The 15,746-nt window shown below is 36.5% G+C and overlaps 1 protein-coding gene across 1 annotated transcript; it reads left to right on the top strand.

Moving 5' to 3' along the window:
• Window positions 1-8,656: 8,656 nt before the first annotated feature.
• kcnk12l (potassium channel, subfamily K, member 12 like) lies at window positions 8,657-12,337 on the top strand. The gene is made up of 2 exons (XM_084138215.1): window positions 8,657-9,051; window positions 11,168-12,337. The coding sequence occupies exons 1-2, from the start codon at window positions 8,706-8,708 to the stop codon at window positions 12,175-12,177; spliced, it is 1,356 nt and encodes a 451-aa protein (XP_083994341.1). The 5' UTR covers window positions 8,657-8,705; the 3' UTR covers window positions 12,178-12,337.
• Window positions 12,338-15,746: the final 3,409 nt, after the last annotated feature.

Genomic DNA, 15,746 nt, shown 5'->3' with positions numbered 1-15,746 from the left:
AATAAATCAACATTTTATTTATTTAAACCCATTTTGTTATGACTCTTTTTTTTTTTTAACCTGAAAGGATTAATTATTACATTTTTTACTAGTTTTTCTCTAGCACTCTCTAGCGGTCCCCTGGGGGTACCCGGACCCCCGTTTGAAAACCCCTGTTGTACAGAACAAACTAACATAAGCAGCCAAACACATCTGATGTTTTGAAACATAATGCAATGCATTGACAACATTACTACCCTTCGCAGGTTGAAGTCACCACTGTCAAACCCGTCAACAGCGCTGTCAGTTTGTATTGTCTAGCACACTATGGTGCGCCACAGCAAGCTACAGAAACAGGTCTTATCTCTGTATCGGCAGTTTCTCCGCTCGGCACAGGACAAGCCGGGCTTCTTACCGAGAATACGTGATGAATTCCGTGCCAACTCTGCCATCAAGAAGACTGACGTCATGCACATAGAATATCTTTATCGGCGAGGCCAACGCCAACTTGAACTGCTTAAAGATGTAAACACTAAACAGCTTGGATCATTCAGCAAGTCTAAAGAGGACAGCTGACCACTCATATAGCCTATATGTCTGTCATATAATCAGTACTGTATTCAAATATTTTACAAAATGTGACTCGAAAAGAACAAAATAGGGTTTTTTTGGGAAATCACCTCCCTTATTTAAATGGAATATCCAAATGACTTTCACTTTTCTCAGGCTGGACAAGATTAACCCATTGCTGTTTTATTTTTATGGTGTTATTTATGTACATTAATTTGCAGATTAAACCCATATTATTTGGTGTTATGTCAGTATTCTACTTTTTTCCATTACTTCCTCAGACTTCAATTTCTTATAGTTACTTCTGCATACCACATTTCGTAGACGTCGAAGTGTCTACTGGATGTATTATGAGTTAGAGTCAATGTAACGGAGTGTTTAAGGTCATATCTGATTCTTAAATGATTCAACACAAATATGTTTATTTTGTCTTTTGCTTATTGGTCACATTGCTAAATGCTGCTATAAATCCTCTGTCCTGTTGGTAGTAGATGTGTGTTACCAGTTACATTAATGTCTTTGGGTTCACATTATAAACGTAGAAAATGTCTACGAAATGTCTTTCATGTCTATGAAAGATATTTTGAAGAATTTGGGTAATCAAACAGTTGATGGACACCATTGACTTCCATAGTATGGAAAAAAATACTATGGAAGTCAATGGTGTCCATCAACTGTTTGATTTCCGACATTCTTCAAAATATCTTTTGTGTTCAGCAAAAGAAAGATATTCATACAGGTTTGAAACAACATAGTGTGAGTAAATGATGACAGAATATTTTATTTTGGGTTGAACAATCCCTTTAAGTGGTTGCATGTTACATTCATAAAAAAATATTTATGGTTTTGGTCTGAATCTATAGTTATATCCTATCGTAAAAGAGATACATTCACTAAAAAGATTTACTTATCTATATATATTTTTTCTAAATGAAGAATTATCATTTAATTCTAAAGAAGATTTTGGGTAGAATGGCAGCCAGTCACAGTTCTCTTTCATCGCATGGAAAGAATTGCTTTGAAAGTGAATGGATACTGAGGCTGTCGGTCCCTAACATTCCTCCATATGTTTTCTCCAAGTCTTGAAGCACATGAGGATGGGTAAATGAAGACAGAATATCAACTTTTGGATGAACTATATCCAGAGGATAAGTGGGTATGAAAGATTGAGGAATCTCTTTAAACAATGAAGAACACATACTTGTTCTTTTATGACACAAGATTTTTTTTCTTTTCTTTTCCTCGTCTATCGAAGGCTAAAGAGGTTCAGATTAAAATTACTAATGACATTTATCCATGTAATGAGTTCCTGAGACAGCTTTAATTTGGATTGTAATGAGTGCACATTTTGTAAAGGCGGACAGGGTAATTGGAACATTTATTTTATTCATGCAAATTTTGAATTTTGCAAATTTTGTTTTAATTTTGAAATATAGTAACTGACTTTAACTTTTAAACAATAAAATATGCTTTCCTATTATGAATTCTGATGTTAAAACATTTCGGATAATAATATGATTTCATGCATTTTTTTTTTAATAATTATTTATTTATAATAGTTATGTTTTTGCTGCTGTTTAGAGTGTTTGAAATTATGTTTGTCATTAAAAATACTGAAGTAATGACTTGCCCGTCCATAAGTGGGCGCAAGTGCGAAAATAAATCTGATTTCATTGAAGGAAGAAGAACACGCTGCGGTGTAAACAGGAAGATCATGTAAGTTGTGTCACAAAAGCAAGGAACAGAATTTTAGCCGTAGTTCATAGTTTACTAATTATTAATCGCATACATTAATAACATACTGAACTTCTCGACAACAACAAAAGTATGGCGGAGTCAAACGGGATGACAGATGCTCAGTTGATTCAGCAGGTTGGTGTGACAAACGTCAATTCTGTCACATGCAGCTTTTCTGCCAAATATGAATAAAAAATGAAGACTAGATCCATCACCATGTTTTACTATGGTCTTAACTCATTTGCATTCTAACCAGCATGATTGTGATTGTGTTCGGGTTGCAGCTGGCTCTGCTGGGCTGGCTGAAGACCGACAGTGTACAGTGTAAAGATCTGCTCGCTGCTGTCACTGGGATGCAGGTGTGCCGTGAGCTTCTGGACAGACTCTCTGGGCAGAGCCAGATAGATGCATACAAGGTAAGAATTTTCTTTTTTTTTCCTTTGGCATCTTTACAAAAAACTACTGCGTTTGTACTATATAGGCCTAGGGCAATTGTAACACAACATTTCTTCAGTCACAAACAAGCCAAAATGATGACACTTTTTTCCCTGCCCAGTAGTTTTCTCTCTGCATGAGAACAATTAGTGATATATAGGCCTATATTTTTTAAATGCTCAATGTTTTTCTTCTGCTGTCTAAAGTGTCGACGCCTCTAGTTTGTTGGTTAAAGGTAGGGTAGGCAATTTTTCAGAGAGGCAAGCTATGTTTGAAAGCATTTGTGACCCTGGACCACAAAACCTGTCATAAGTCGCACGGGTATATTTGTGGCAATAGCCAACAAAACATTGTATGGGTCAAAATGATAGATTTTTCTTTTATGCCTAAAATCATTAGTATATTAAGTAAATCTCATGATCCATGAAGATATTTTGTAAATTTCCTACCTTAAATATATCAAAAAATTATTTTTGTGAGTGGATGCAGCAAAATGGCCAACAGAAATGGACAACTTTAAAGGCCATTTTCTCAATATTTAGATTTTTTTGCACCCTCAGATTCCAGACTTTCAAATAATTGTATCTCGGCTATACAATATTGTCCTATGCTAACAAACCATACATCAATGGAAAGCTTATTTATTCTTACCCATAAGACCCATAAGTTTTGTGGTCCAGGGTCACATATGATCCCTCAGAGCGTCTCCAAAGCCACGGCTCCTTAAAAACACATGAACGCACACAGCAGAGTCTGCAAAGCCTATATATATATATATATATATATATATATATATATATATATATACAGACCCTTTCCAAAAAAAATAGAATATCATGGAAAAGTTTATTTATTTCCATAATTCCATTCAAACGTTAAACTTCCATAGATTATAGATTCAGGGCCCACAACTTTCGACAACTTTCGAACGATTTCTAGTATTTAGTTGTTTATTTGTACATAATTTGGGCTTCCAGCTCATAAAACCCACGAAAACAGGATTTCAAAAAATTAGAATATTACATGAAATCACACAGTAATTACACAGTGATACCATGGTCATTGAACCAGGTTTTGGTTATTTTGGCAGTGTGGGCAGGTGCAAATCCTGCTGGAAAATGAAGTCAGCATCTCCATAAAGCTTGTCTGCTGAAGGAAGCATGAAGTGCTCTGAAAATGTCCTGGTAGACGGCTGCGTTGAGTGGACAGCACAGTGGACCAACAACAGCCGATGACATGGCTCCCCAAACCAACACAGACTGTGGAAACTTCACACTGGACTTCAAGCATCTTGGATTGTGTGCCTCTCCATTCTTCCTCCAGACTCTGGGACCTTGGTTTCCAAATGAGATGCAAAATTTGCTCTCATCAGAAAAGAGGACTTTGGTCCACTGTGCTTTATTAAATCCAGAGTCAACGCAGCCGTCTACCAGGACATTTTCAGAGCACTTCATGCTTCCTTCATTTTCCAGCAGGATTTGCACCTGCCCACACTGCCAAAATAACCAAAACCTGGTTCAATGACCATGGTATCACTGTGTAATTACTGTGTGATTTCATGTAATATTCAAATTTTTTGAAATCCTGTTTTTGTGGGTTTTATGAGCTGGAAGCCCAAATTATGTACAAATAAACAACTAAATACTTGAAATCGTTTAAGTTGTGGGCCCTGAATCTATAATCTATGGAAGTTTAACGTTTTGAATGGAATTATGGAAATAAATAAACTTTTCCATGATATTCAAATTTTTTGGAAAGGGTCTGTATATATATATATATATATGTATGTATGTATATGTTGCACAGGGATGAGTAAAGAAATGAAATTATGAAATTGGTAATGAAATTATTCCAACTAATATAAATCGTTAATGATTAAATAATTTACAAATACCTATATATGTTTTTTGTTTATGATTTTAGGCCTAGGCACTTCACAGTTGTACTGTAAATTGTGTTGCTTTGTACTTTATACCTAATGAATACTAACATGAATACTAACATGGTCCAACCTATCTAATCCATTAAAGACATTAATTTATTATAAATTCATAACAGAATGTATTACAGAACACATTCATTATAAAGCAGACAAACATTTGTGACGTGATGTTCTACTTCCTCAGAGGGAATGCATCCAGAGTATTGCTGACTATGTGAAGAAGAATCCCAGGGCTTCGCAGCGCGAGCTCAATGCTGAGGTTGAGAAGAACGTGCTGGTGTTTGCCTCTAGAGTGCAGACTCTATAGATATACGTGTAACTGCCTTCATTGTTCTTTACTGACCAAAATATCTCTCCCCATTTTGTCTTTCTCCCTCTATCTCTGTATTCTAACAAATCTATCTAGCTGACTTTATCTAAACTCTCATATGTTGAGTATGCTTGTTTTTCATAATCTTGAATAATTATTTATGAGGGCAACCTGTCAGCTTGTATCGTTTTTTTTTTAATGATATATAATGCTGATTTTTACTGGTTATTTCTTTTGATTTCATATTTACTGTGATATTCACTATACAGAAAGTCACTTATAACCTAAAACTTGAGTTTTTATTTTTAAAAGATGAGATTTTAATCTTCTAGTTCAAATCTGAAATAAAGTGCTCATATCTGATCATGTATTGTGTGTCATTAAAGTGCATAATACATATATAATCAAACAAATGACTTATTCATTTACAGGCAGCAGTGTGAAGGCCAGTTTTGAGAGCGCTGATTTTAACACATAGACGACAAAGAAAGACAAAGAGAACTGTCAGGTGGATGAAGCGAAAAGAGAGAGGAAAAATAAGAGGACAGAGACTCCATAATGAGCTATCACTATATTCATCACACAGCACCTGTGATGAATTACATTATGCAGATCACACTTCTCAGATCTCTTGATGACTTTAAAGACAGTGTAGCACTCGGAGCCCAAACCGATGATTATCGCTGCTGCTTTTGGAATAATACAAACGCGAGACGTGGCTTTTGCTGTCTTTTCGGTTATGCGGCAAAACACTTGTCTTCCAATAAGGACAAAGTTTATGAATAAAATACCACACTCTCTTTTGATATAGCGCTTGTCTGTCTCCACTGCACCTGGGCACTTACAAGCAATGACCAGTACTCTAATGATGGGGGAATACAGTCTTGTGAGCTGGCAACCAAGATGAAAGGCAAGGGTGGGCTGGTCAGAGAGAACAAAGCAATGTCGTCTCAGCCATCTAAGCACATCTCACAATAGAAACTGAGTACCACGGCTATATTTCTGTCTGTCCACATCAAACAAAGCAATATTTTAATGTAAGTAACGCAACAAGCACATGGTGGTCTGACAGCTTTTAAATTGTACTTGGATGTCCTTGAAGTTGCATTTTCAGAGAGATCGTAATGGCGTAGGGGTGATTTGTGAGCGTTTAGGTATTTATCATAACATCAGTCCTTAAAAACAAATTACCATGGTAAGCATAATTTGCATCAACATTCCATTACTACTTTTGTTTCCTATTTTTTTAATGGCATTTATGTTATCAAAATATTATTGTAGTAAATTTACTGACTTAATAACAGCCTTATGATAAAATGCAAAGTGATAAGTCAAGGTGATTAATAAAAAAAAATCCATGTAGGCTACATTTGTATGTCGAAGATTTACAATTAACCTCTCTGTCAGCAACTGTTGATTGCTATAAGATAATTTTCGGTTTACAATGGAAATAAATGTAAATTAAGTCCGCCTTCCAATGTCTATGTTGCTGCCTCTCTGAAGATTATATGATTGAGGGCTCGATACCTAAGTTCTTAGTAGGTGGGATGGGGGAAGATGCCCCGAATGTGAACAATGTGGATTTACTTTTAAATTGTAACACATGTTTAGCATGTGCCGGATGATGATACATCTGCCAATGTGTTGTTATAGGAAATAAATAGAAACATTTGCTAACTTAGTGGTTATAGCACAAAATGTCAAATATCAAAAGAGTGGTAAGATGGCCCCTACCAGGGTAAGGTGCCAGAAAGGTCATCTTACCCCAAGAGTCTAATTTTACATTACTTCAAAATAAAGACTATAACTTTTACTCCACAATTCTAAAAACATTATGTGTCCACAAATGAGCAAATAGACACACAAAAACTATGATATTTAATATAATACGATGTCATAGATCACTATAAGATCACTCAAAACTGTTTCTGAATAAATCTCACAAATGTTGATATTCAGATGAAATGACTAAATTAAAAATAGTGTAGCCATTCATCAAAAGTGCTGAGATGAGGTTTTGTTTCATCTATGGTCGGGAGAAAAAGGTCATCTTACCCCTACCTACCCTAAATGTGTGTCTACATAGACAATAGTGGCCAAAATTGTTATTTTTTTTCTTATTATTTTTTGTGTGTGAATTGACAAATCTTTGAAATGAACAAATCATTCTCGTTTACTTACTGTACATAGCCTGCTCATAATTTTCGTTCACTAAAGTCTCTTCCATTGACGATCACGTTACACTTTTAATGACAAAACGTTTTTTTATAACTGCATATAAAGTTTTTTTTTTTTTTTTTAAGATATGGAAAAAAGACAACAATAGCAGCCTACATAGTTCTAAATAGTATAGGCTATTCGTTCAGTACTGATGAAATTCTCTGCAGAGTGCTAGACCTATATTGCTTAAACAACCTAGGATACACTCTTTTAGTAGACATTCACGTGAATAAAAGATAAGACTTGATTCAGTCAAGAATCGGTTGAGTGAACGATTTAGTGATTCATCATAATACACAAAAAGACTGGCGTAATGCAGAAAAGACCACAGAAGGAATCAGTGAAAGAACCTTTTTAAGATTTAAACGATTCTCAGTGGAATGAATACAACTGATACCTTAGGCTGCTCAGCTCATTACATCTCTCTCTCTCTCTCTCTCTCTCTCTCTCTCTCTCTCTCTCTCTCTCTCTCTTTTTGTCACTACTCCTCGGCTGCATCATTCAATCACGCACTGCCAAGGATTCACACTTGCCACGAATAGACGGAGCCTTTTTAGTTTAACTTAACGTTTGAATTTTATGTTGTGTGGAGTGATGTTTGAAGGACTTTGGTGACAACATCGGTGCTCTTAATCAAAAAAAAAAAAATAAAATCAGGTAGGTAACCTTTAATTTCACCACTTTAAAAGTTTCTTTGCGATAACCAAATTATTCCTGATCACTTAAATAAGGAAAATGAGACTGACATTTCCCTAATAATTGTAGCCATGTTTGTTGTTGATAATCAGGGATCCAGTCCATTTAAATAGTTTTAGTCTTAATAATGGCCTTTAAAAACCAAATATACAATTAAAACATTTAGAATATGTGTATAATAAAACATAATGTTCTATTCTGTAGTGTGTGCTTGATAATTTTTTATTTTATTTTACATTTTTAAATAGTCAGAATCTAGCGATCTTGTAAATAGCCTGCACTTGCAGTTTAAGGGAACTTCCTTCTAATACCTTTCACTAAAGTGGCAATATGTTTTTATTTTTTTCAGCCTGCTTTGAAGGATGATTTCACATGAGGACCACAACATTATTACTGACTGGTGTGGAACCAACTATACTTGGATAGCGAGATGGGGAAAGATAACAATCTTGCGCTTGCCTGCCTACTGTTACCTGCTAACCCAAAAGGTGTATCTTGAGGTCTTATTTCCTGAACCATGTGTCATTTTACCTGATAACCCTGCTTTTTACGATGGTCTCTGTCTCAGTGCCACTGGAGAAAGTGATGCGGTTATGAATCCTGCAGAATGTTAATGGACATGAAGAACTTTGTCCAGTACACACTCGTCCTTCATTTTTGAACTGTATCTGCAAACATATGGTTTTCATGTGACTCTACACCTCTTCTAAAAATCCCATTGTGGTGACGTTTATATGTGCGTTTTGAAAGTGAGTGTGTTCTTGTGTCTGTGTGCATGTTTGCCTGTTCTTGTCATTTCCTGCTGATGATCAAGTCATGCCACGTGGAAGAGATGTCAGCAACAGCTGTTGCCTCCCACTGCACCTGAATGAAGACAATGCCCGCTTTGGCTTGTTGGCAGCCCTCATCCTCCTCTACCTGCTGTTTGGGGCGGTGGTGTTCTCCGCTCTCGAGCATCCCTCTGAGCTGCAGGCTCACAAGCGCTGGGATGAACAGTTGGCCAACTTCACAGAGCAAAACAGCATAAACCTGAAATCACTGCAGGTCCTGCTAAGGCAATATGAGGAGGCCTTTGTGGTTGGGATCCGTGTGGACAAACTTAGGCCCCGCTGGGATTTCTCAGGGGCCTTCTACTTTGTTGGTACAGTAATCTCCACTATTGGTGAGTTACTTTTTAATTAGTTCATGCATTCCCTTGTAATTGAACCCATAGTCAAGGCATTGTTAGCTCTACTGTTTGAGCTACAAGCATGGTTATAATTGTTAACTAAAACCATAAAAAACTAATCAAACTGAAATCAATTAAAGTATTAAAAACCTAAACTTATTATGTTTCAACTAGTTTTTTGTTTAAAGTTGAAGTACTAAACTAACTAAAACTAAATAAACAAAAATTAAAACTTAATATACTGTAAATGAGACATATTTAAGAAAACAAAAACTTTATTTTAAAATTAAAGTTAAAAACAATAAAATCTAATTCAAAAATTTAAGTTTAAAACAATAAAATCTAATTCAAAATATTAACAAAAATTATAATAATGAATCAATGGAACTAAAATGAGTCTGGCTACTAGAATACAAAAATGTATATTATAAATATTTCCACTGACCAAATCAACTTTGTTCACTTATTTAATAAGAATTTATATATATATATATTTTTATTTTTTATATATATATTTTATATATATTTATATATATATATTTTTTTTAAATTTATTTATTATTATTTGTTTTTACTATGCTTATCATTGAAGGAATAATAAAAAAAAGCAAATTCTGTCATCACTTGCCCTCGTAGCTCTGAGCCCATGCCATATTCTTTTTTCCGTGGCCCAAAAACTGAAGTTTCTACAAAACATCCAAGCTGCTCCTTTACATAAAACAAAAGTAAAAACGCAATGCACAGCCACATTTGCATTTCTAACTTGAAATTCCCCTTTGCCATAACTGAAATCTTACAAACGTCCTGGGCCCGTATTCATAAAGAATCTTAATGCAAAGAGTAGCTCCTAGTGACAAAATTCTTAGAAATGTGGGCGTTTACTCTTAAAATTAAAGAAAAAATCCTAGTAAAGAAAAAAGTAATTCAGAAAGCATCTTAACCCTTAAAAGAGGTCTTAAGGTAAACATTGTTAGGAGCACGGACGAGGACTTTTAAGAGGCTTAAGAGTTTCTTTAGCAGAGGAGAAAATGACAGAAAGACGAAGAGGGAGAAGAAATGTGTTGCAGACAATGGATGACAGTGAGTTAATAAGAAGCTATATATTAGATCGTGCAGGGATCATGTTTGAGACAGATCTTTTTAGAGACACGCTAATATCTCCAGCACAGCGCAGAAATGCCATAGCGCCTGAAATGAAAGTAATCACTACATTACGATATTTGGCAACTGGGAAAATTCCATGTTTGATACATTAAAACCAACATTCAAACCACCACTTAAATAGACATGCCAGTAATCAGTGTAACTGGAAAGAGTGGAATTTTTTTTATCATTCTAAGCAATCAAATACCTTATAGGAAATTAACAGCATGGTAAAAAAAAAGGATTTATATACACATATATAATGTGTGTGTGTGTGTGTGTGAGAATGGTCAAATAGGAAAAATTATGCATGTAATTTCAAAGTGAAGGCTTAAAATAGACCCTATAGTTAAAATCACTTTTTTTTTCCTTCTTGGTCAACCAACCAATCACAGTCTTCAAAAGATTGTGTCATACATAGCAACGGGGTCAACCCCGCCTCCTCACTAAGATAAAAGTTTTTGTCTTTTCCTTACTCAGAGTTGCTCTCAGATCGGTCCCGAATCGCTTTTAAGCTAAGACTCCTACGTAAAAGTTTTTAAGCTAAATTAAGAGTTTTCTGAGAGGATTCTTAGAATCTTTATGAATACGGGCCCAGGTCTTGCCCTGCCTGGTTTGACGTGATTTATGTCAAATGTTATTGGCTGTTGTTGTTCTCATGACCACTTGAAAAGTACTTAAATTGAATGTCCACAACACTTGGAATATAGTGCCATATGGTGGATTTTTTGTATGGTGAAGTTTTTTGGAACAGCCTTTAGTCTCTACTTTCACTGTATTAAAAAGCAAACAAATGTTTTTTTTTTAAACTTTGTGTCCCACAGAATACATAAAACCACAGTGGATTGGAGTGACACAAGGAGGACTAAATTATGAAACTTTGTGTGTGTGTGTGTTATTTTTTTCTCCTAATAAATGTATTAAAAATACATAATCAAAATACTTCCTGTTTCCTATTTCCCTCCAGGCTTTGGCATGACCACTCCCGTCACGGTTGCAGGTAAGATCTTTTTGATATTCTATGGACTCCTTGGCTGTGCAGGAACAATCCTCTTCTTCAACCTGTTCCTGGAGCGCATCATCACGATGTTGGCCTACATCATGCGCTGGTGTCACGAGCGGCAACTGCGGCGCTCCGGCGTGGGAGGAGAGGAGGCCAGGAGCGAGGATGACAGTCTGGAGGGCTGGAAACCGTCGGTCTACTACGTAATGCTCATTCTGGGCATCGCAGCCCTGCTGGTTGCATGCTGCGCGTCTGCCTTGTACTCTGCCATGGAGGACTGGGACTACTTTGAGTCCTTCTACTTCTGCTTTGTGGCCTTCAGCACCATTGGCTTCGGGGATGTAGTGAGCAGCCAACGGGAAAGTTACAAAGCTCAGGAGGCCTACCGTCTCGGCAACTGCCTCTTCATCCTCATGGGTGTGTGTTGCATTTATTCCCTGTTCAACGTCATTTCCATCATCATCAAGCAGACGCTCAACTGGATCCTCGGCAAACTGGACTGCAACAGGCCTCAGTGTCCCTGCCGTTGCCGTCCGTACAGGCGTCGAGGTCGGGCCTGCTGTTGCTGCTGCTTCCCGCGCATTGCCAACCAACGGCACAACCACCACCCTCCACCGGGAAATTCCCGGCAGAGGGCTCAAAAACGCAATGCCGTGCACCCTGCCCCGGCCAACGAAGCGTCGGGAAAGCGTTTCACTAATGCATCAGTGGAAACAGTTTGTGATAGTGAGACTGACGCTGGCTTAGGACCAGATGGAGGTTATCTGACAGGGCGCAGACTGTCTGGAGAAATGATCTCAGTCAATGACTTTATGACCAACAAGGTTTCTTTGGCAATTTTACAGAAGCAACTCTCAGAGACCGCTCACGGTAACCCAAGACAGAGCCATGTTCGTCAGAACGGCTTCTCTGGTGGAGTGGGCGCCTTTGCTATCATGAATAACCGCCTTCAGGAGACAAGTGTCGATAGGTAGCTCGGTTGGACAAAGATGACGTTGGATATTGCTCATCAGTTGCATATAAAGATATACAGGATTTAATCATGACTTTCAGTTCAGGGTTGTGTACCATTTAGAACTGAATTAAGACTGGCTTTAAAATTCTAAACTGTAATTCAATATAATTCACGTATAATTCACGTATAATTAAAATGATTTGAAATTCAACAAATTTATAATGCTAATTTATATTCATGACTCATTTTTTAACTACAAAAGCATAGTTTAGGTTTCTTAAAGGGTTAGTACTTCCAAAAATGGAAATTATATTATTTACTCATCCTCGTCATTTCAACCACTAAAGCCCCTTTCACACAGAGATTCCGGAAAATACACTGATAAAGTGACCCGGGATTTGACCCGGGTTCGTTTGATTTTGGTTCATTCACACTGCCAGTGATTTTCCGGAATCAGAGAGTGCGTTCACACACGACCCGTAAAAATCCTGTAAAGACACGTGACATCGATGTGACTTGTAATGTCTTAGCAGCGTCTTAAGTTTGCTTATGAGCTGCGATTTCTCTCTCGATCGAAAAAAAAACACACTTGTGCATTTTTTTCTCTGATTCGATCATAAACTTGCGCATTACGTACCGTTTCACAGCTGGCGAACGATCCCGCTTCAGCGTCATCACTATGACACGGCATTATTATGGCTTTTGTTCACACAGCGCGCGTTCCGGGACTGAACACGGCAATGTAGGTCCCCAACCCGGCATCAATCCCGGGTCGTGTTTGCGTTCACACAGAAGGCACTCTGGCAATTTGCCGGCAATTTCCCGGGTTCAAAGCGCTGTGTGAAAGGGGCTTAAGACTATCGTTCATCTTCGAAACACGAGGCAAAACCAGCAATGCAAGTTTGAGAGGTGGCGCCCTGACAAATCTCGCGAGAATCATGACTTACTTTACAGCACGACGTCACATACATCAACAACATATGAAGCAGCCTCTATGGAAGACACTAGCACGCATTTCAGACGTGAATCATGGCAGAGTCGACGAAGAAAACGAAGAAAGCGCGGTCGGAAGAGTGCAGAGACGGCTCTGTGCGAGGGGTATTTACGACAGTAACGTTAAAGAGTCGCTGTTTGAGAAAAACGGAAACTGCATAGTGTGCCTTTAAGAAAAACACTGACTAGATAGACAGACAGAAAGATAGACACAGACAGACAGACAGACAGACAGATAAACAGATAGATAAATAGATAGATAGATAGATAGATAGATAGATAGATAGATAGATAGATAGATAGATGTTTGAAATGCATAGAAATTGTAATCTAAATAGTATTTCATTTATATATTGTAACATATTTAGTAAACCATTGAGGACTATTGAGGAAATTAATTTTCTGTGTTGAATTTCTTTGAATTGCAATTCCAAACCAAATTCCAGTTCAACTTCCTATTGAATTTTGGATAATTCAATTATAATTCACACTCACTGACTAAAGGACAGGCAATTTTTCAGTTCTGAATTTTTCCCAACCCTGATCTCATAGCCTACTGTTCGCTGGGAATTAATTTATCAGAGGTTTAAGCATTTATTACATGCAATTAAAGATGTAAATTGTACATTTAGCCTATTATTGTAATATACAGTAGCCTACAGAGACAATTACTTCAAATTAAAATAGCCAATTACCTCTGTAGATCACAAGGACGGCGAATGTAAGCATTCATGAATGGCTTAGTTCTTAAGAGGAGACGGCTTTCAATTTTTAAAAAAAATCATTATAAACAAATGTGATTTTAATGGTTAACATCGCTTCTCAGAGTCACTTTGATGCTGAAGTGATTGGCCGGTGTGGTGAGCAATCACACTGTGCTTCTGGAGAGATACTTTAACGGCTCTTCGCGGAAACAGACTGATTTTCAAGAGCCAGGCAGATGAAGCCACGGCACTTACAGAGAGACAGTCCCCGGAGGAAGAAATACAAGTGTCAAATCAAAGAGAGATGGTCAGTATTATTCATTGTTTGATCGTTTCTATCACAACGCCGTGTCCTAAGAAACAATACAATTATGTGCAAATAGACTTTTAGCAAAATGGATATAATGCGAAATTATCATCAGTCTTTTAAAAGACAGAGTCATCTCAATTATTTTTGTTGTTGTAGATAGACTGTATAGATTCTGTAGATATTGTATATTGTAAAGGCAATTTTTACTGCTTTGTTGAATATTTATTTTGGTATCATCATTTGTGTTTCAAAAGAAATAACTACTCACACTTTTTACATCTGTGTTACAGCAGCCTCTTGTCATTCATAGAGGTTTATTTATTAAAAAAATAGCCTATCTTTTTCTGAGTGACAGACAGCAATGCTGTGTTGGTATGGCAAGCCGTTTTGACTTTTATTCTTTCTCAGGATATGAATTCTTGATATCAACAATTCAGTTTTCAGTAGTTAAAATGCTAATTCTTGACATCAGAAATTGGATTACTAGTAACAATGTAAATTTTTGATATCAGGAATTACATTTCAACTAGTAAAACACTATAATTATTGATATCTGTAATTGTATTTTCACTAGTTAAATGTCACCATGTGGCTGCCATTCAAATTCAATTGTTGATATCAAAAATTTGAAATTGAAAATTTCACATATCAGGAATACAATTCTTAATAGTAAAAATCTTCATTTTTGATATCAATAATTACGTGGTTACTAGTGTGAATATAAATTCCTAATATCAATAACTCAGTTTTCACTAGTTTAAATCTTAATTCTTGATATGTATTTCAACATTTGTTATTTCTGATATCTGAAAATATATTTCTGATATCAATAATCAGGAGAGTAATTTCAGATAGCCTATCTAAAATGGCTTTCTTACTAGTAACAATCACATTCATGATATCAGAAATTAACATTGTCACTAGTGACAATCAAATTATTGATTTAAAATATATATATATATATATATATATATATTTTTTTTTTTACTAGTAGCAATTCCTATGGTGACATTTAACTAGTGAAAATACAATTGCAGATATCAGTTGATGACGTCATTTTTGATATCAAGAATGAACATTTTTACTAGTGGAAATGTAATTCCTGATATCAAAACTATCCATTGTTACTAGTAGAAATCTAATTCCTGATATCAAGAATTAGCATTTTAACTACTGAAAACTGAATTGTTGATATCAAGAATGCATATCCTGGGAATGAATAAAAGTCAAAACGGCTTGCCATACTGAGTTTGCTGTCTCACAGTCCGACTGTGTTAAATGAGGAGCGAGTCTCTACTGCCCCCCTGAGGATGACAGTGGTATATACGGTGGCCCAGTAGTGCACACAACACAACGAAATTTAAAAAGCAAACATAAGTTCACAACACAACTAAATTAAGCCACAACACAGCGAAATGAATCCACAACACAACGGAAATGAGCCACAACACAACGGAAAATGTACAACACAACAAAATAAAGCCGCAACACAACCGAAATGCTCCCGACCACTAGAGGGCTCTCGGAGCGCGGTAAAGTTAGTTTTCCTTGCCACTGTTCTAGAGTCGGCACTCGGCAGTC

This window comes from Abramis brama (genome assembly GCF_963993115.1).
Source record: "Abramis brama genome assembly, chromosome: 15".
Classification (NCBI taxonomy): domain Eukaryota; kingdom Metazoa; phylum Chordata; class Actinopteri; order Cypriniformes; family Leuciscidae; genus Abramis; species Abramis brama.
The sequence above is the reverse complement of the archived record's forward strand: the minus strand, read 5'-3'. Positions and strand labels throughout refer to the sequence as shown.